This window comes from Calidris pugnax, unplaced genomic scaffold (genome assembly GCF_001431845.1).
Source record: "Calidris pugnax isolate Ruff unplaced genomic scaffold, ASM143184v1 scaffold32, whole genome shotgun sequence".
NCBI classification, from domain to species: Eukaryota; Metazoa; Chordata; class Aves; order Charadriiformes; family Scolopacidae; genus Calidris; species Calidris pugnax.
The window spans coordinates 5516382-5536705 of NW_015090783.1; the positions used below are offsets into that span (position 1 = coordinate 5516382).

The 20324-nt window shown below is 36.7% G+C and overlaps 2 protein-coding genes across 2 annotated transcripts in view; both read left to right on the forward strand.

Annotated features, from left to right (window-relative positions):
* The first annotated feature begins 140 nt into the window (after window positions 1-140).
* Window positions 141-13270, forward strand: LOC106899290 (E1A-binding protein p400-like). The gene is made up of 15 exons (XM_014961050.1): window positions 141-192; window positions 1023-1239; window positions 2647-2832; window positions 3062-3202; window positions 3714-3792; window positions 4268-4606; window positions 4876-5012; window positions 5565-5734; window positions 5893-6067; window positions 6158-6294; window positions 7704-7890; window positions 8871-9034; window positions 10324-10445; window positions 11587-11748; window positions 13266-13270. The coding sequence occupies exons 2-15, from the start codon at window positions 1039-1041 to the stop codon at window positions 13268-13270; spliced, it is 2205 nt and encodes a 734-aa protein (XP_014816536.1). The 5' UTR covers window positions 141-192; window positions 1023-1038.
* Window positions 11835-20324, forward strand: part of LOC106899298 (E1A-binding protein p400-like) — an 11038-nt gene continuing 2548 nt past the window's right edge. Inside the window, exons 1-12 of the mRNA XM_014961062.1 lie at window positions 11835-11995; window positions 12832-13127; window positions 13669-14143; window positions 15127-15323; window positions 16392-16503; window positions 16913-17065; window positions 17911-17994; window positions 18384-18512; window positions 18918-18962; window positions 19069-19222; window positions 19718-19953; window positions 20108-20278. Of these exons, the coding sequence (XP_014816548.1) occupies window positions 13976-14143; window positions 15127-15323; window positions 16392-16503; window positions 16913-17065; window positions 17911-17994; window positions 18384-18512; window positions 18918-18962; window positions 19069-19222; window positions 19718-19953; window positions 20108-20278 (1449 nt within the window). The 5' untranslated portion in view covers window positions 11835-11995; window positions 12832-13127; window positions 13669-13975. The remainder of the gene's footprint in view (window positions 11996-12831; window positions 13128-13668; window positions 14144-15126; window positions 15324-16391; window positions 16504-16912; window positions 17066-17910; window positions 17995-18383; window positions 18513-18917; window positions 18963-19068; window positions 19223-19717; window positions 19954-20107; window positions 20279-20324) is intronic.

A 20324-nucleotide genomic window follows, 5' to 3' on the forward strand; every position in this document is an offset into this window, starting at 1 on the left:
AGTGAACATCTGTCCTTCTGCTGGAGGAAGCCTAAAGCGCCTGTTGACTGTCCCGTGTCATCCTCCACCTACAAACATACTCGGCCGGGGCTCGGTGTGTGCTGTGGGAATCCTCCGGACTGACAGAAACCAACCAACTGGATAAATCCACTGGAATGACAGAGAATTCAAGTGGTTAAATTGAGTTAAATGGTCAGTGACCACTGAGGTGAACTCTCTTTATAAAAGGAAGCAATACTGTGACCATAAAAACCATAGAGAATGGAAAAGTGAAACCAAACGGTGAACATGGATAGGGCTTTGGAAGTGGTGGACCAACGCACCATTTTACTGATAATGAGATAATTTATTTGGTTAACTTTATTGTAGTTCCGAAATACTACTTCACATAGAGACTCATAATTAGTTTGATAACAGTTTAAAAAAAAAAAACGTCATGACCTTTAAAATAATGCTGGTACATCTGGTACATACACTAATGATTTATGATAAATTCTTTTCCATCAAATGTAAGTTTTAAGCTTTGTAATTAAAGATAATTGCTTTAATGAGACTTTCTGTAATTGTAACATTATATCTAATACCAATTATTATACGATTTAAAAACCCTCTGGAGAAAATCTTAGAAATCTTAGTGAGCGCTGCACATCTCATTTTCCATGCACTGGGCTTAAATCTGTACCCTCTGTGCCTAATTTGTCGGTTTCCTTAATTGATGTTGTTGCATGAATTTTTTCCTTGTTGGTCACTTGATACCCTGATAGAGACTGGTTGCTTAGCTATCATCTCTCTGCAGGATGCTGTTAAAAAAGATCTTTGTGTTATCAGCTTAAAGAGCAGGTAAGTACATTCTAGGCTAGCAAACTGCTTGATTTGCAACTTCATAGGTTTTAGGTATGCAGTTGTATTGTGCTATGGTGGAAAGTTTATTTGACCAACATGTAACAGTCTCTGTTGCCGCTTTCTTTGGTTCTTTTCTAAATACCGCTATTTTAATTATTGAAATTGCAATTTTTTATTAGTTTCTCTGCAGATGGAATGCATACCATTCCTCAAGTGGCTCAACAGATTAACCAGGAGCAAAACCAACAGCAAAATGGACCAAACTTCTCAAGTTTGCGCAGTTCCTTACCTGCTCCACACAGCAGGAACCCAGCTTTTCTTCAGCAGGTACAGACAGCAGGCTGTGATATGGAGCATGTGCCTTTGGTCCCAGCTCCAGTTCCTGTACAACAACAGGTATCACATTCGAGTATTATATTGTATGTGGATTTGAACAGCTGGTTTTTGTGCATTGTAATTGCTGTTATTTTCTGTTCTGCACCACTAAGTAGTCTGTCTAATTACTGGAAGAGAATATCCTCAGAAACAGAGCAGTAACATCTGACTCATTAAGAAAGTCTAGACAAGATTATTTTTTGGAACTTTATCACTACTTTCCTTTGAAATTTTACTTCTCTGAGGAACATACCGGTTCATTTATATCATTTGCAATGTCTACCCACCTCTCAGTTTAAATATTGTTGTGCTGGATTTTCATTTTCCTTGAATCAAATTAATTTCATGCTTCAAAGTAAGTTTCAGCCATGTGTGGAAGGTTGCAAGTGTGTAAGTTACAAGGTGCAGTGAGAGAGACCATGTGTGGAAGGTTGCAGGTGTGTAAGTTACAAGGTGCAGTGAGAGAGAAACAGGGTACTAACCTCTTGCTGTGTCCTGGCAGTGTTGTCCTCTGTGTTTTGTATTGGGACTTTGTGGATGACATGATTTATTACTCTTACCTGGGAAGAAAGGAGCAAATAATTTCACTAATTTTTGTGAAAGACTTTACCAAGCACTAATAGTTTGCTTTGGATAGACGTTGTACAGCACAGCTGGGTATAGATCTTTCTTTACAATAAAACTTTGTGTTCATTTAAATTTAGAATGCTCTGTAGATAATTGTATCTTTCTTTTGGTTTTAATTAGTGGTACAGACATGCCACATTATTTTTCTTGAAGAAAGAAAAGGAGTGAGAAGGAATCAGGCAGATCCTCTAGGGAAGCAGAATTTGTTCATGTAATGAAATCCTAGAAGGAGATAGAATTAAACCAAATTAATTATTTTAACTTTTTATGCAGCATATTTAGAATAAGGGGGAAGGTATCACAACAAAAATTTGTGCTGCTTGTGCTTACTTGTCAGCAGTTACAGGTTGCTTACATGTGTTTAAAAATGCCATAAACTAAATGTATTTTTATGTGAACTTTTTAGAGAAATCTGTCCATCTGCCATCTGGCAGAGCATTTCAGTTCTGTGAAAATTCCCACTGAATCAGCCCTGCTCTTCTGATGAGATCTAGAGGTAGTGTATTTTAGGAGGAAAAAATAAAGTTCTCATGACTGAGTACCACTATATTCCAAACTTCTCTACTGATTTTACATAATACCATTGCCTCACAAAGTCTTTCAGAGACTTGAGATAAATCTGCAAAAGATGGGTTATTTGTTATCTTTTAATAAAGTGCAACTTCAAACAGAGTAGAATGTTTCCAATGCTTAGAAAGTAACCAACAATATTGGTTATTCATGTAATATTTTTCACAGCCTCTCTGTCTTGTTTTTGTGGTGTGCAGTAGGAAATGTAAGTTTAATTGTGTTTACTTGAAGGAAAATGAAATTCTGCAGCAAATAACAGCACTGAGGAAAGAAGGTTTATGGTCTCTGAAACGTCTGCCCAAACTCCAAGAGGCCCCACGGCACAAATCACACCATGATTATCTTTTGGAAGAAATGCAGTGGATGGCAACTGATTTTGTTCAAGAAAGAAGGTGGAAGATGATAACTGCCAAGAGAGTAATGTGAATTTGATATTTTCAACCAGAAAGGGAGGGGAAGAATAGGCAGCATTTTCATGGTTAGGACGTGATCATGAAGTTGTGTGAGTTTTGGTTTGGCTCTCCACTGTGTTTGTAAAGTTTGGGCAGTACTCCTAAAGGAATTGAATCTTTTTTTCTTTCTTTAGAAATATGATTTTTAGATAGAACAGAGTGAAAACTTAAAATAATTTTATGGTTTTATTCAGCTGATTTTAAGTGTGGCTCGTCATCACGAGGATATGATACTTCATGAGGAAACATGCAAAAAAAGAGAAGAGAAGAAACTGAGAGCTGTTGCTGCTTTTACTGCCAGAGAAATTGAACATTTCTGGTCTACCATTAAACAGGTAAATGTGAAAAAGAAAAAAGAAATCTAAAGATGTACTGAATAAAAACCTGTTGGACTGTAACAGTGTAAATCTAAAGATGTGCTGAATAAAAACCTGTTGGACTGTAACAGTGAGAATCTTACGACTGAGCTTTGCTCAGCCCACGTGGTGTATATTATCTGTTGGCAAAGACAGCTTCATGTTGTGGCTGCATGAATAATTTCAGGCCTTATATGTCAGGGAGGAGAGCACTTCACTTATCCCAGCCCGTGCAGTTGGCTCGCTGCAGATGTTTAAGTTCTGATGTGAGTTATTCCTGGGTAGCTCTTGCTTACGCCGCTGACTTCTATTCATGGTCAGTTTTGCACACACTATTTTTTTCCTTTGAGTGCTGTGCATTGTAGCTTTGTCTGATGCCTCTCTTACTGTTGAAGAAATGTGAAGTAATTCATAGCTGTATTTGAAGCTAAGTGCGTGCATGTTTGTCATTTCCTTCTGTTCTTTCCCCCCTGCTCTCTTTCCATTGTAGGTGGTAGATTTAAAACTGCAAGTAGAGTTAGAAGACAGGAGGAAGAAAGCGTTGAACTCACAGAATGTTTCAAAAAAAGGTAGTAAGAACCTAGGACTTTTTTCTTTTTGCATGACTGTTTTTTGTCTTTTGTGTACTGATACTAGTAGCTTAATTTTACCAAAATAAATGTTTAGGAGCTAGTATTTAAGTATTAGTTTTGAGTCATAAATATCTCCTTTCTTTAGCTTGCTAACTTGCTGTAGCTTACTAAAGCTTTGATAAACGCACTTTAAAGGCTTTTTGTTGCTGAGCTCTTGTTTGCATCAGGATTAGTTTTATGTCCCCTGGGGGCCGTGCATGAGACTGAATTCACTAAGGCTGTTGTGTGTGCACCTGTGTCCCACTGCCACTTTGTCCTTGTTTATATAGTCATTTGACAAACTTACGGTGTTCTTATCGTGTGGAATGCTTGTATTCTTTAGACCCTGGATTAACTGTAAATGGCATCAAATCTGTTAATGAATTATTCATCTCAGATAGGGCAGCACCATGATTTTTATTGTTTTGTGCAGAAATAAGAGACTCGTTGAATAGGAAAGAGAGCCTTCAGAAGGAAGTGGTGCTTCCAGATCTTCTCACACCTACTGTACAGAAATACATGGCAGATTTAGCAGAGATTGCTGCTGCTGCAAAAGCGTTGTTACCCAAAGGCAGTGCTCAGATCACAGCAGTAGTAAAAAGTGATACTCCAGCCTTACTATGCGGCACTCTCAGAGATTATCAGAAGACTGGACTGGAGTGGTTGGCAAAGCTGTACAAGATGAATCTCAATGGTATTCTGGCTGATGAAGCTGGACTTGGAAAAACAGTGCAAGTTGTTGCTTTTTTTGCACACCTGGCATGTAATGAAGGTATGAAATATCGTAGGTCTTGTCTTTTATAAATCTATATTTTTAACTGTTTGTTAGTGAATGTGTTTTCAGTAAGAGAAAAAAGATTGCTTTTAATATGTATAATTCAAAGAAATGTCCCTGGAATAAATTTTATTAAAAAGGACACAGAACTCCTTTCATTGTTAGTGCAAGTGTATGTTTTTCGTATATGCACAATTGCCTTTTCTTCTAAGTTGTGAAGTGGTATGTGGTCATTTCCAGTCATGCTGTACCTTTTCTCTCCACAGGTAACTCAGGTCCTATTCTTGTTGTTTCACGAGACTTTAATGTGCTGAAGTGGGAGACTGAACTGAAATGCTGGTGTCCTGCTTTGAAAATTCTCCTGTATCTTGGGAACCCACAAGAACTTTGTAAAAAAAGACAGGTATTATGGAACACAGTTTCATCTACACGTGTACTGGGTAACATCAGCGTTACACAGAAAATATCAGTCTGAGTCACATTTATACCATTTGTGGTTAAAAATTTCAGTATGGTGATATCCCAACCTAGATATCCATTAAGTATGAATACTATTGATAACCTGAAAAATCAAGTTATAGGTATTCTGAAACACATCCAAACTCTTCAGAGAACAATTTAAAAACATATAAGCACAGATGGCTTTTACACTGCCAATTGTTTTTAGATGGGTAGGAGACTTGGCCTAGTGTGGTTTGTAGGTTTGTGTGTGTGTGGGGTGTTCTTTAAAAAAACATTTTCTGTTAAAGGTATTTTATGTAATGTTTTGAACATCACAACTGGAGAGTTAAATTGAGCATTCTCTTCCCTTTTGAGATTTTGAAAGCTTTGAAGAATTGCGCTGGGATAAAGTGCAAGATAATCTATTTTAATCCCAGAAGAGGAAACACTTAATAATCTTTGCTCAGGAATCCATCAAAAAAGCCTTTAGGATTTTTGTGTTTTCATGTTACAGGAATGGACTGACTCCAATGACTTTAATGTATGTATTGCCTCCTGCAAGCAATTCTTCAAAGACTATGAAGCATTCATGAAAGTACAATGGAGGTACCTGGTTCTAGATGAGAGGCAGAATGGTAATAATCTGACAGAGAAGCACTGGGATGCAATACTCAATCTCCGGAGGTCTGGAGTGTTCATTAACAATCTTCTTTTTGCTTTTGTCTATCAGTTACTTTCTGAAATAATTCTTGCACTTATAACTTCAGTTTTTTAAAATTTTCTTGTTGTGATGCAATTTAAGTTATGAAATAGATCTTAATTGTTATCTTCATTGTTGACAGTTGCCATCGTTTGCTGTTGATGGATACACCTCTGCCTACTGCCTTAAAAGATCTGTGGGCCATTGCCTGCTTCCTGATTGCTGGGATTTCCCAATCCTATCTGGATTTTATGAAGGTAGCATCTGTGGAGGGGAGTGAAGATCATTGCCAGAGAGTGGCAATGAGACTACAGAGGGTACGTCTCCCTTGAGGATAGTATCCTAATACTAGTATCTCTTCCTCTGAGGAAATACAATTAAGAAGTTACTGTTTTGGGTTCTTTCAGGTACTGCAGTCATTTATTTTGCGGAGGTCCAAAATTCAAGTTGAGAAGCAGTTGCCAAGGAAATACGAGCATGTGCTGACATGTGCTCTTTCTAATCGGCAGAAGTCAATGTATAAAGACATCTTGTCTCAACCAAGGTACATCTGTTAAGTAGCTCTTAATTGTTCATTCATCGTTAAAGTTAGGAACCATTCCAATTACAGTCAGAGCTTGTTTGCTAGTGAGTGATTTCTAAGTGAGTCTTGGGCAAACCTAAAGATTAAAGCACAGGGCATAATAATAGAGCTGTACAGGCTAATCATGTTCTACATTAAGAGGTAATTGTATTCAGCAATTTTTTAATTTTTGTTGGTTTTTTAAATATCTAATTGTTTTATAAGGTGAAATGAAGAATAAATAAACAGTACTTGCAGATTACGGGACAAAAAATATTCTGTGTTTATAACTTAGACAGTGGAGCATGTGTCACAGTTTTTATGTAAATTTAGTTCTTAAATTATTTGGGAACCGAATATCTTAGGTTATATTTTACTTTGCTTTTCTGAGGTGTCTACTTTGTATTTATGTGATTTCTAAGTGAGTCTTGGGCAAACCTAAAGATTAAAGCACAGGGCATAATCATAGAGCTGTAGAGGCTCATCAGTTCTACATTAAGAGGTAATTGTATTCAGCAATTTTTTTTTTTATTTTTGTGGGTTTTTTTTAATATCTTATTGTTTTACAAGGTGAAAAGAAGAATAAATAAACAGTACTTGCAGATTACAGGACAAAAACTATTCTATATTTATAATTTAGTGGAGCATGTGTCACAGTTTTTATCTAAATTTAGTTCTTAAATTATTTGGGAACCGAATATCTTAGGTTATAATTTTTGTTGGTTTTTTAAATATCTAATTGTTTTATAAGGTGAAATGAAGAATAAATAAACAGTACTTGCAGATTACTTTTTATTTTTGTGGGTTTTTTTTAATATCTTATTGTTTTACAAGGTGAAAAGAAGAATAAATAAACAGTACTTGCAGATTACAGGACAAAAACTATTCTATATTTATAATTTAGTGGAGCATGTGTCACAGTTTTTATCTAAATTTAGTTCTTAAATTATTTGGGAACCGAATATCTTAGGTTATATTTTACTTAGCTTTTCTGAGGTGTCTACTTTGTATTTTCCTGTGAATTTGATAATTTAAAGTGGTATTTATTCAGGCATTTGAAAAATGGCCTTAATATTGGCAATATGTCTTTCATATCTTATCCAATGTCATTTTCATTTGAAATAGAGTGGCTATTTGAGAAATTTGGGTCTATGATAATGTGACTTTTAAAATCAGAATATATTCTATATGTTATTGAAAGTTTGCGCGAATGTGAGAGAAGCTGGAGGAATGGAAGACTGTCATTTTAAACTCATACTTTTCTAAGTTGAATAACTTGGTGTTATCAGATTTATTCAGAAGAACAATTTGAGTATGCAGAAAGACCTAAGCTGCTAAAAAGCACTGGCTTTTAATGATAATTTAAATTATGTTTTCATTTTAAATAACAGGACTCAAGAATGTCTTAGAAGTGGGCACTTCATCAGTGTCCTCCATATTCTGATGCAGCTGCTGAGGGTGTGCAACCATCCTGCTCTGCTCAGTCCCCGGCTGCCGAGTTCTTCGCTTGCATTAGACCCGCTGGAGTTCAGCACTGCTTCTCTGGTGCTGAGTGCCTTAGAGTGGGACCTTTGGAAGGTGAGGAGGGGAGTAATTCTCCTGGGCTTGACTGGATTTGACTGGGAGAGCAGGTGGCTTAGGACATAAAATTTCTTACACATAATTCAGGTTCCAATTTAATTTCAAAATCTGAATTGCTAATTCGCTTATTTTTAGAAGCAACTGCTAAGACTATAAATAATAACCCGTTGACTTTATGGTAGTACTGAATTTAGTAGGTATGCTGGGAATTTGCTGTCTTTGTCAAAGAAGGTCAGACTATTTTGCAACATTTTCTGGTTTTGCTTAAAATTCCCAATTAAGCTAAACTGGTGGGTTTTGGAATCAAGGGAAAGTTTCCATTCTTGTCCTGTCCTGTGTACAGCTCTGGAGGTGAGAAGCTGTATCAGATTCCACTGTTTAGTTTTAACTATAGTCTGTTTGTTGAAGTTATATTGCAAGGAATTTAATAATTTTTTTTTACTAGTGATTTCAGCAATACTAAAGAGTTAAGAAGACTGGACAAAGCTAAAACTGTAGCATCATGTGTCCTATGAAATTCAAGTAGTTAATCCTTTAAGCCAGTTGGAAAAATAATTTTGAGCGGCGGGACAGGGGCTTGTGGAGGAAATAGGGTTAATGTATCAGGGTGGGAATGGATGAGTCTGGAATGCCAGTTCTACAAAGGCAAATGTTTTATTTACAAGCATTGAATTAACTGCAGAGCTTGTAATTTGAGGGTGCTGTCCTGGTTTTGACTCTTGGTAACATGAGCATAATGCTCTATTTCCATGGGGTAGGTTGCTGAAACCTTTTAAAGTAACGGCAGCTGCTCTCTGCAAAATCACATGACGTGGCTCTTCCACGTTTTGGTTTAATTCTGGCATCAGCTGTGAGCTTTTTAATCATTCTCAGATAGTGTGGTATTATTACCACTTTTTTTTTTTCTTTTACTGCAACTGAATGGTAGTAGAATATTTATTTATGTTGATTTTGGTTTGTTTGTTTTATAACTTAAGCGTGCAGACTGGTCTCTCTTTGATGTGATTGGGATGGAAAACCAAATGACTTGCTACGAAGCACAAATACTGCCAAAACTGAAGGTAACCAGGAAGCTTATTGAAGAAATCTACTGTTCTCCTTCGTCACCCAGACTTGAGGCAGTGAAGCTCACACCAAATAGGTACGCAGTGTTCCAGAGACTGATTTATTTTAAGTAACCCATGAAAATGAGTAATATTTGTGTGAACCAAAGGGGTTCATTCAGAAGCATTTGTTTTTTCATGCTATCCTTTTTTTCCCAACCTGATCACTGCTAAAACTGTACGCCAGCCTTCTGAGGGAAAGCAGACTGCCTTTTACCACTTCATAGTTCTTTTAATTTATGAAGGCTCCGTAGTGATCTTTCCTGCCAAACTCAGTATGACTTGAAGTCTCTTGTGGTTTTGATCAAACACTGGAAGTGACTTCTGCGGTAGAGTATCCTAAGCAGAATAATTTAATGTACTCCTAATTAATTTTAAGTCTAGGTTGTGCTTACTGAGCACTTAAAGAAATCTCGGCAAGGGTTTGGGGGCTGGGGTTGGGGGAGAAAAGAAAGTGTTTCTGTTACATTTTGACCTTTTTGTTTTTGCTATTGACTCTTCTCTCTGAAGAGCAGTTGGGAGCGTTCATTTTTGAGTGTTGGAGTGAATACAGTTCTGCTGTAGGACACATCAGAGCAAGGTAGACTTAAACATTTCACAGGACATTAGTCTGATAAAACAGAGTACAGTTACTGAAGCCCAAGACAGCTTCTGTAACAGGTTCAAGAAGGATGTCCTGCTCTAGTCCTATTAGGCAGTTCTGCCAGAAGGAAGCTTTGTAAGTTAATGAAATTTCAGAATTGGGAAGCGATAGCTAAAATACTTATGTAAAGCAGAAAAAGAACTCATTCTTTTGCTGTTCAGACATCCTTAGTTCCCCTGAAGAAATGGTTATTGTGAAGCCAGCTTTTACAATTGCAGTATGTTTTTAAAGCCAGTCTGTCTGAAGATGGATGGAAGTAGAAATCCCCTGCTTTTTGTCCTTGTATCAACCTAGCCATGGTTAAGACTTTGCTCCATTAAGAGTTTTGATCCTTATTAGCATCTTTTGGGAAGTTTTCCTGCTGTCTCCAGATTCCAAAGATGATTAAGGAATATGGGAGATTTGTCATGCTTGTACCCCTCCACATAATATTTCAGAGAAGACTGGATCCTCAGAGCATTTGGTGTATTTTGCATTTTACAGTATGTGATGTTTCCTCTGTATGTTAAGAGAATCAGATTCCCTCCTGCCATATGCTCTGCAGCTGGGTATCTCTTCTAGCTCAGATTACTGACTAAAAATAACTATTTGCTTTTTAACTTGATTTTGTATTAGGAAGAAAGGATTAACATCTTCCTTATGTATGTTTTTTTATGTGTAGAAACACAATTTGTTAATTTTTAGGTTATTTACACCAGTGCAGTATGGACAGAAACCCGAAGGTAGGACTAGGGACTTCTCAAGGTCTCAGTTGCAGCAGACACTGGACACAACAACAGTTATGGCAGATCATCACGAGAAAACACGTAAGTACAACTACCCCTTGCAATGTTTTCAGAAAATCATCATAGAAGAGGTTATGTTGTACATACAATAAACCATTGCTTTCTGGTTTGCTGTCTTTTTAAAATATTCCTGGAATCTGGGAAAGAAATGAGGTTGTACTGAATGCGTTTATGCATTACATATTTGAATATCAAGTTCCATCAGCAGTTTTCTAATGGGAATTCACTCACAAAATCAAAACAAAATCCCTTATTATCTATCTGTCTGTCTTTTATAAACAGAATGATACTATTGTGCAAACATTGGAAATTTTGCTGGCAGTTGTGTTGGTCTCCAGGTATTATACCACCTTACTGAAACTCTTTTCAGACCTGACCCACAGTGTGTGTGACAGCTTTTCAAACACGTCAGTCTTAACAGACTGAGCAGAATTAGGCATCATCACTGTCCCTTTCTCTGGGTCTCTGCTGAGCCACTACTAACGGCCATTATTAACTGGGTCTTCTTTATATGATACAGCCCTTTCAAAAAGACTCTTTTCTGATGATTTGGGATGTAGCGCAGTATTTCAAGCACACTCTTTTTCAAGCCTTTTCTAAATTCTCTACATATTGATTTCAGCTGGGTACAGTATAAGTTTTTGTATGGTTGAATGGGAAGCACTCAGTATGAACGGAGACTGAAAATTATGTCTGATAATTATTCTTTTGTGGTGGTAACTGTTTTAAGAACTTCTTTCAGTGCTAAAAATGAATTGCACAGGTAAAGATCTCTTATTCTGTGGTTGGTTTCCCCCAAAACCTTGCTTAGAATATACCTGTGCAGACTCTTGAAGCCATTTCAAGGCTTGTACACATGAATGAGTACACATATGAAATGCCAGTCAAACTGTATCTAGGAAATCATCCTTTTTTTTTTTTTTAATATGTCCACCAGTGGTACTGAGGGGAACATCTCTTGTGTAGTTCAAGAACACAGTCTTAGAGGGACACCTACTCTGTTTGCAGTTAAGTGCAACCTAAGAGTTATGTCTGGAGTAAAATTGCCCTTCATTAGAAATATGGCACACTAGCTGCATGAGATAAGCATTCAAATCCTGCAGTGTACAGTAAGGAAATTCTTATTTTTAAACCTCATAAATTTTTTGTCTTCTCTTAACAGCCAGCAAGATAGTAGTCGGCCCGATGGCTTCCATAGCTGGAGCACAAGTGAGAGGTGCTCAGCCAGAGAAGTCTGTAACATTACAGTTTAGAGGGAAAACATTTACTTTGTCTTACAGTCAATTTTGTCGGCTTATTGGTGACCAGTCTCTGAAGCATCAAGGTAAGGTGCTACATGATTCTATTTGCATCTTTTTTTTTTTTCTCCTTTTTTTTTCCTTTTTTTTTTTTTTTTAATCTCTTAACAGCCAGCAAGATAGTAGTCGGCCCGATGGCTTCCATAGCTGGAGCACAAGTGAGAGGTGCTCAGCCAGAGAAGTCTGTAACATTACAGTTTAGAGGGAAAACATTTACTTTGTCTTACAGTCAATTTTGTCGGCTTATTGGTGACCAGTCTCTGAAGCATCAAGGTAAGGTGCTACATGATTCTATTTGCATCTTTTTTTTTTTTCTCCTTTTTTTTTCCTTTTTTTTTTTTTTTAACAGAGTGACTCTTTTGCCTGTGTTTAAATTTGTTTCTTCCTTGAGGAGCATGGAGCTTTAATGAAGGTCATTGATGACCTCTTCCTCATTTTTTTTTTTGCTTTTCCATTTTTTAACTATTCAGAAATTTAAATACTAGAAGCTACAATATCCTCATATTGTAATACCGTGTGTATGTGAAATTAAATTGCTTTTCTTCATTAAAATATTTTTCTTGTCTTGCTGCTTTCCTGGAAAATTGATTTTATTAAAGTGACAGTGGATGACTTGAGCACTAAATCTAAATCAATATCTACACTTTCATGTCCAACTCAGGTACTATGCTAACTCTTTGTATGATAGAGTATATACTTGAACATGAACAATATATAGTTTATAAGATTCATATGTGTATATCTGTCCACTGAAATAGTCAAAGTTTTGATTTTCAAATCATGTAGAATATTGTAATCAACTAGTCTCACCCATCTGTACTAATCTTCAGTGGTAGCTTGAAAGTCCCATTACATTTTTGCCAATAAACATAAAGTAGGAAAGCTGTTCTATTTTTCACTAAAATACCAAACAGAACATCTGTCCTTGTACCACAAATACTATTCTAATTGTCAGCTTTTCTCTTGCTCACTTCTGCTTTTATAATCAGTCATAGAACTATTGCATTAATTAAATTATCCTTGTTTTCAACTTTCTGTTGCATAAATTGCTTTTTTTGCATAAATTTGATCTGCTCAAATATATTCAGAATATAAATTTGAATTTAAAGGGTATCTTAGAAGGAAAAAGGCAACTAAAGGAACACCTCGACAAAATATATTTTGTGAACCAGCGTCGTTGTTCCAGGACCCCCTTGTATGGCAGAGACTTGTTGGAAATTTGCTCTTGGATCAGTGAAAGAAAAATCTCTCAGCATTGTTCTGCCAGGATTAACAAGTGGCGTTGGGCTGGCTTTGCAAATTGCCTTCCATATTCATGTACTTCAGAGGTTCTAAAGGATCCATTGCAAGAACTCATTCTGGCATTGAGGCAGCAACAGATCGCCCTGAAGGATCTTGTTAGTAGGTAATTGAGATAAATCCATTTGCAATCTTTGCACAAATGTTATGGGTGTAAACTACCATCCAAAACAGGCTATTTATGTAAAGTACTGTAAAATGGTAAAAGTGATAAATGAGTTGCCTTGCTTTATCCTTATTGCAGGCTAAATTCCTTTATGCACAATCAATTTGCATCCCTGATGTACAATTTTAGATCATTCTAAAGCTCTTAATAGTTCCATGGCAATTGTTATATAGCAATTCTACTTTATTTTGGCATCATTTATATTTTTTGTGTGACTACTTACAAAAAAGTAGGAACTGTAAGATATCTTATCTGAGTAACTTTATGGATAGTGGTAATTTCTTCTGGTCTTGTACTGATCTTTAGAGGTTTTGCATTTTCTTGATGTTAATATAAAATTTCATCTACTGATTTATTTTCAGTTACCTTTAGCCAGGTCCTTTATGTTTCCATGAATAAATCATCTTTATTACTGTTTTTGAGTAGTTAATAGCCCAAGCTGTTAAAAAATAGTATATTAAAGTTTTGGTTTGTTTTATAGAGATCTGTGCGTATTGCCAGCTGTAGCTGTTGCTCCTCCATATTTGTATGTAGCAAATCCTCCTTATACATATACCCATGAACTGGAAGTCTTGGAGTTTAATCTGAAGGAACAGATACGTCCCTACTCCCATGCAGTGCAGCAAATAGTCAGGCCTCGTTTCCTACAGTTTCCAGATCTCCGACTGGTGCAGCATGACTCAGGTATTACAAGAACCACCACCAGTTATAACTGTGCAAATGTGCTTTCTCTAATTGTTGAATGCTCCCTGCAGAACCTTCAAGTCCTTGTTTCATAAGCAGGCAAGATGGAGGCTCTGGCTGTCTTGCTTCAGAAGCTGAAAGCAAGAGGGCATCGTGTGTTGATTTTGACGCAGATGATTCCAATGCTTGATATTCTGGAGCTTTTCCTGAACTTCCATCTTCTCACGTACACGAGAGTTAATGAGAGTGGTGCTCGCAGTTGGCACTATCTGGTAAGAGGACCTCTCACTCAAGCTAATGGTGAATAGATGCTCATAGTGGGAGGGCGAATGCTAAAGGGAAGTCTAATACATTTGCAAAATTCATTTGCATAATTTCATTAGTTAAGCAAATTATGTATGTAGCTGTAGCACAAAATATGTAATTATACATGAAATATGTCAGTCATATTACAATCTGATGAGGCATCCAGGGCATTTCCAAGAGGTATGCCACTAGTTGTTCTACATTTATGAGTAATTTGTGCTTGAAAGACAGACGCTTTATTTCACAATAGCATTTTGATTAATTGCTTTTGCTTTCATTATCTGTAGCTATGTGCATTGTAAGTACTTTAAGTGTATGTTGGCACTTCCTCAGCCTTACTCCAGGGGCTTTTGGTTTTTGTAGAGTGCCCTGGCATTGCCTGAGGATAAATTGAAAGCATGCTCATTTCCCTCCCCAGTAAGATTCTCTGTATCCTCTGGGGCCTACAATTTGAGCAAACATTAATGATATAGTTAAGTTATTCTTTTCTGCTTTTTTTTATTTCAAATTACATTGTTATGCTTTGTCAGATGCAGTATAAAACATAAAGGAATACTTTGCCTTAAAGCAACACAAGGGAGCACAATAGAAGGGATTAGATTTAGTCGATAGACAAGACAAATGATGAAGCTTGCACAGAATGTAATAACCCAGTCAGGTGTGCTTACTCACAGGACATAATGTGACTACTGTAATAGATCTTTAGATTGTTATCTGGTTGACTGCACCATAAATTAATAATTTTAATGGTACACAAATTAATTTTGAATTGTGTAGATCTGTAATGGGGGCAGTCAGATAACTTAAAATGTTTGTACGCTTAGTGTAGGTTGTGGAAGCAATAAGAAAGCAATTTTTCTGATCTTCTCATTCAGTAAAAAAGTTTGTTTAGAGATATTTGCTTTATTAATGTTAGTTTTTAATTAAGTTGCTTGTCTCCCCATTTTAGGAATCCATAAAAAACTTCAACCAAGACAAGCGATTCTTCTGTGCCATTCTTTCATCCCACACTCCTTCCACAGGTGTCAGCCATGTGGATGTGGATACTGTTGTCTTCTATGACACTGATTTAGATCCGGTGATGGATACAAAGGCTAAAGAATGGTGTGATAAAGTTGCAAGAGGCAGAGATATTCACATATACAGGTGAGTTTTACGCTAGGAAATCGTATAGGTGCTTTAAAATAAAAAATCGAGGGAAGATGTTTTTAGGTGAAACTTGGATTTTTGGTTGAGGTCGTCTTTTTAAGTCATTTGGTCTTTTAAGATCCCTTTAAATATTGGATCAGTCAAAAGGAACATTAATATCTGTAGGTGTTTTCTGCTCTTGATAAACAATAAATGTCTTTCTTGATGGTCTGTCATTGGATTTCAAATCCACTAGTGATGAGATGCTGGTGTTCATGTTGTTCTAAGATATTGATTTAGATCCAGTGATGGATACAAAGGCTAAAGAATGGTGTGATAAAGTTGCAAGAGGCAGAGATATTCACATATACAGGTGAGTTTTACGCTAGGAAATCGTATAGGTGCTTTAAAATAAAAAATCGAGGGAAGATGTTTTTAGGTGAAACTTGGATTTTTGGTTGAGGTCGTCTTTTTAAGTCATTTGGTCTTTTAAGATCCCTTTAAATATTGGATCAGTCAAAAGGAACATTAATATCTGTAGGTGTTTTCTGCTCTTGATAAACAATAAATGTCTTTCTTGATGGTCTGTCATTGGATTTCAAATCCACTAGTGATGAGATGCTGGTGTTCATGTTGTTCTAAGATATATTTGAAAGCTTCTCTCACATGACTGTTTTCCTGGAAGGATGTGCTGAGAGCAGAGGGGAGCTGTTGCTCGCCTTAGACCACTGGGCATGTATGCCTGGGTGTGCAGTGCAGACACCCTTAGCAAATACCCCGCTGTTGTAAGGATTTTTTTAAAAATCCAGTTGTATAAAAGACAATATGGTTTATTGTTCATTTTGAAAATAAGAAATTGAAAGAACCCGGTGTTTTGAAAATAGGAAATCAGATGTAAAAAGAAAGCTTTCCTCTAAGAAATTAAAAAACTAATCCAAAACTTTCTATGAAAATACCTGATGGAGTTTAAACAAGTGTTGGTGCTCACTGCCATAGGTGAGGAACATTCAATGTGAAACAGTTGAGTTTCAGAAAGTGTCACTGTTTTCTGGGGGACAGTACTTAATGAGTTTCTTTGTTTTACAGGCTTATAAGTGGTAATTCTGTTGAAGAAAGGCTGTTGGAAAAAGGTATTAAACATTTGGTTCAAGAAGTGGCTGCTCAAGGAAATGATTGTTCAACAGACTTTTTAACTCAGGTACTGTAACATGAAGAATGTGAGCGGTTCTTTAATGATATGTAAAAATGAGTGCTTTTCTAGATCACAGTCAGAATTTTAAACATCATCTGGTTTTGTATTTATTTCCAGACTTCTCTGGGGGGCAGTTGTATGAGATCACAGTTAAAATCAGTAAAAATCCTGAATTGTTAGCTCATGTAGAAAATCAGAAGATAAAAATATCTAGAAAGAAAACTGTTGTGTTTGTTCCAATGATAATTTTACGCTATTTCTGTCATTGTTTTAATCAAATAAAACTAACATCTCCTGAAGCAAAAGGTGTCAAATACACCTGTAATCTGATTTTTCTAAAGTCAATTTTAGGATGATTAAAAAACTTTTGAAATCATACAGTATCTTACCAAAAATTTGAATATATTTCCATAAGGTTCTTTGCTCTGAATGTGGAATAGAGGATTCCAGAAAGTTTAAAGAAGAGATACGATCTGAGATAAGAAATGACACAGATTCAGAGATGTATGATTCAGGAAATACCATGGTTCCTTCACAGTTGGAAGAGCTGGCTGGCTTCGTGGATCAGGTATGATGATTGTCTTGTTTTATGTAAACCCCTAGAAATATTTAAAATTTACTTTCCTGTACAACAATCAAATGGCTTTCGTAAAGTACCTTATTTCTACTCTGTTTACACAAAACTGTTCTGTGCAAACTTGAATGTTGAAACAATCCTGGGAAGTAATCTGAGCTTGTTGATAGATAAATTCAGGTACTGAAACATGTAAGTCACCAAATGTTCTCCTGAGGATTGTGAAGTGCATTGGACTAAATTGCATCTTGTGATAAAAAACTGTTTTACAGTCCTGCGCTTTGCCAGATACTTGGCTTTTTTCCTTTAAGGCCTTGGATCTGTTTCTGCTTAACCATGAAATGACTATTCTAGTTCTGTAAATTCTGTCAGATTCTTATTGTCTCCCTTTCCTTTTGGCTGCTTGTGCAGAACCCAAGTAGCAGCCTTCTTACCAACAAGCAAGCAAGAGTGAGCATAGTAATTCAGATGGGTTTCTCTTTTTTTTACAGTTACGAAAATGGAAGCCAGTAGTTGGAGCTTATTCTCAGTGATACCTGTGGGATGTGATCGGACTAGCTAGGGACAAGAATATCAGGTCTTTTGTCCCCAGATCTCTTTTGACCTCAATTTGCAACCAAAATAAATAAATTTATAGGTTGGGTTTATTCCCTGCTTGTTTGTTTTTTTGTCCCCAGATCTCTTTTTGACCTCAATTATGATGCCGTTATTTGCAACCAAAATAAATACATTTATAGGTTGGGTTTATTCCCTGCTTGTTTTTAAATCTCTGGTTATTTACGTGTTTCTAATACAAAAGCTAAATAACTAGCAATGTGTCAAAATGTTTTTCTGAACAGCTTAAGCCAATTGAAAAGTATGCATTGAATTTCTTGGAATTGTTTCATACTTTGAATGATCAAGACAGCCAGAAAGTCAACAAGGTAAGAGACTATATCTCATTTTCTGAGTAATCAAGAAAATCAAAATGGAAAACCCCAACTATTGTCAGATTTTATTTTTTGTTTATTTGGGGGTTTTGTTTGGGTTTTTGTTTATGGGCACTGAAATTTTGATCCAAATGATCATGGGGTAAAACCACACTGATTCCTAATTAACAGGGAGACGTGGTTCTGTTCTTCTCTTTACTGGCATGAGGGCCTTACACAAGAATGAAAACACAGTTTAACTAACCTTGCCATGACTGTTAGCCTATAAAAACTGAACTTATTATGTAGTTACCAGACTCAAATCTGTGGCGATTTACTGCTGTTGGCATATTCATTGTGAAAAGTGGTCATATTTTGAAGTGTACAAATTTTCTTCCTAAAAGGATTTAAAAACTGCAAATGCAAAATGGGAATATCAGCATGCCAAGGAGCTGAAAAAGGCAGAAGAAAGATTTCAGCAGGAAGTGAAAGAGGAACTCTTAACGTATACCAGAGAAGATGCTTATAACATGGTAACATCAAGGGAGCTCCAAGTCCCTGCTTTTCAAAGAGTTTCCATATTGTGACTATGAACTGTGTATTTAAGGATGTCTCTTGGGTTCATATTGCACTGGTCTCACACAAGGGACTGTCGCTTGGGACAGTTTTAATTCTGTAGAGTAGCAGGTTGCTGTTTTAGCAGAAGGGCTATCATTTTGTAGGTTGACTTGGAATCTCACAGTAATGTATCAAAGTAATAATAACTGAAGGAAGAGACTGAAAAAGATATGCTGGCTTTTGAAAATTTTTAATTACTTAAAATATTTTTTTTCTCTTTTTTTAATTCTAGTTATCACAAACATGCCTCTGTTTCTAAATACTGAGTTCTGAGCTGGATGATGTATTGAGGTTTTAAAAATTCCTTGTTTCTCACACAGGAATTTGTATGTGAAGGCCCAGATGGAGAAATAGAAACAATGCCTGTAAGTCAGTAGCCCTTATTTCATCTGAAGGAAACCTTACCTAAAATTCTCTAATTAACGGCAAACTGTAGGTTGTTTGTATTGTGTTGGGTTGGGTTTTTTTCAGCTTTGGACTCCCCCTGTTGCACCTGAGAATCATGATGATGTCTACACTGATTCTGTTACGTGTCTGATGTACAGTAGTACCCCCATTCCAGAGTCTGCGCTTCCACCGCTGTCTGTCAGGAGGGCACTTAAGCGGCAGAGAACGGATCTGTCCTGTAAGTTGGATTCAGAATTGCATGGGAAGGTGCAGTAACGTTTTTGTGTGAAACTATATGAAAACTCTCTTGTGTTTAAGAATTTAGGCCTGAATGTACCATTATCTCTCTTAAGCTTGAAATCGCTCGGACAAAATGCTTGAATGTGGAGTGAGAGCAGAGGGAGCACACTGTGAGAACTTGCTATTGTCCTGACAACTTAGAAATAAAAATACAGGTGAATTCAATGAGCAGGAGTAAAGCAGTGAGACACCTGTGTGTCCATTTGATCTGTTTTTAAGATTATTTTCTTAGCGAAGCAAGGAGCTATTAAAAAATGACTGATCAAGTCAAATACTGTCCTAGGGGACCATAGGTTGAAGGTACCTGCATTCATGAAAATACTGCAAAAGGCTTATTATCATTAGATGATTTGCAGCAAGCAGTTTTCTGTCATGGTGTTGTTCCACAGAGTTCATTTCTCACTGGAGAGAGTAACTTTATCCTGTCAATTAGCTTCAAGTGAGAGAAAGAAGCATTGCCATAGAAGGATGGTTGTTCCTCCACCTTCACTTTTTGAGCCTCCAAGAATATTGAAAACACAAGAGAAGAGCAAAGCCCACCAGACCCTCCTCTGGCTAAAACAAAAAACATATTTTGCAAGACCTTTGTCAGCTCTTACCAAGTCAGCTGCTGACGCTGGGCAGGATGGTCCTGCATGGCTAATTGCTGAAGACTTGGCACTGGTAGAAGTAAGTTGGTACTTTGTTTTTATCGACTTCAAAAACTTTTTAGTTTGCTACAGCATCCATAGAGCTTGATTAATACAGGATTATATGTGTTTATGTAAACAAAAGAAGCATTAATTGAAACATTACACTGTTGTGGTTTCTCTCTGCCACCTAGGCGGTGAAACAGTTACGGATGCTTCCTTTAAACCTTGCTGTCGTGTCACCAGCACAGACAGTAAACTGGGACTTTGTCAGCGACATTGTTAATTCTTGTAACTATGTTTATCGCTCCCCAAAGCAATGCCAACGTCATTACATAAAAGCATTTGCAGGTCCAGAAGCAAAGGTGAGTTTAAGCTGAAATGAGCATTACATTTTGAAGACTGGCTTTC

Bases quoted from the DNA above. Each gene is read 5' to 3' on its own strand.
- LOC106899290 (XM_014961050.1), top strand. From the start codon at position 1,039: ATGCATACCATTCCTCAAGTGGCTCAACAGATTAACCAGGAGCAAAAC. The intron at 1,240-2,646 runs GTATCACATTCG...GTTTACTTGAAG, and splicing joins CAGTTCCTGTACAACAACAG to GAAAATGAAATTCTGCAGCA. The intron at 6,295-7,703 runs GTACATCTGTTA...TTTAAATAACAG, and splicing joins GACATCTTGTCTCAACCAAG to GACTCAAGAATGTCTTAGAA.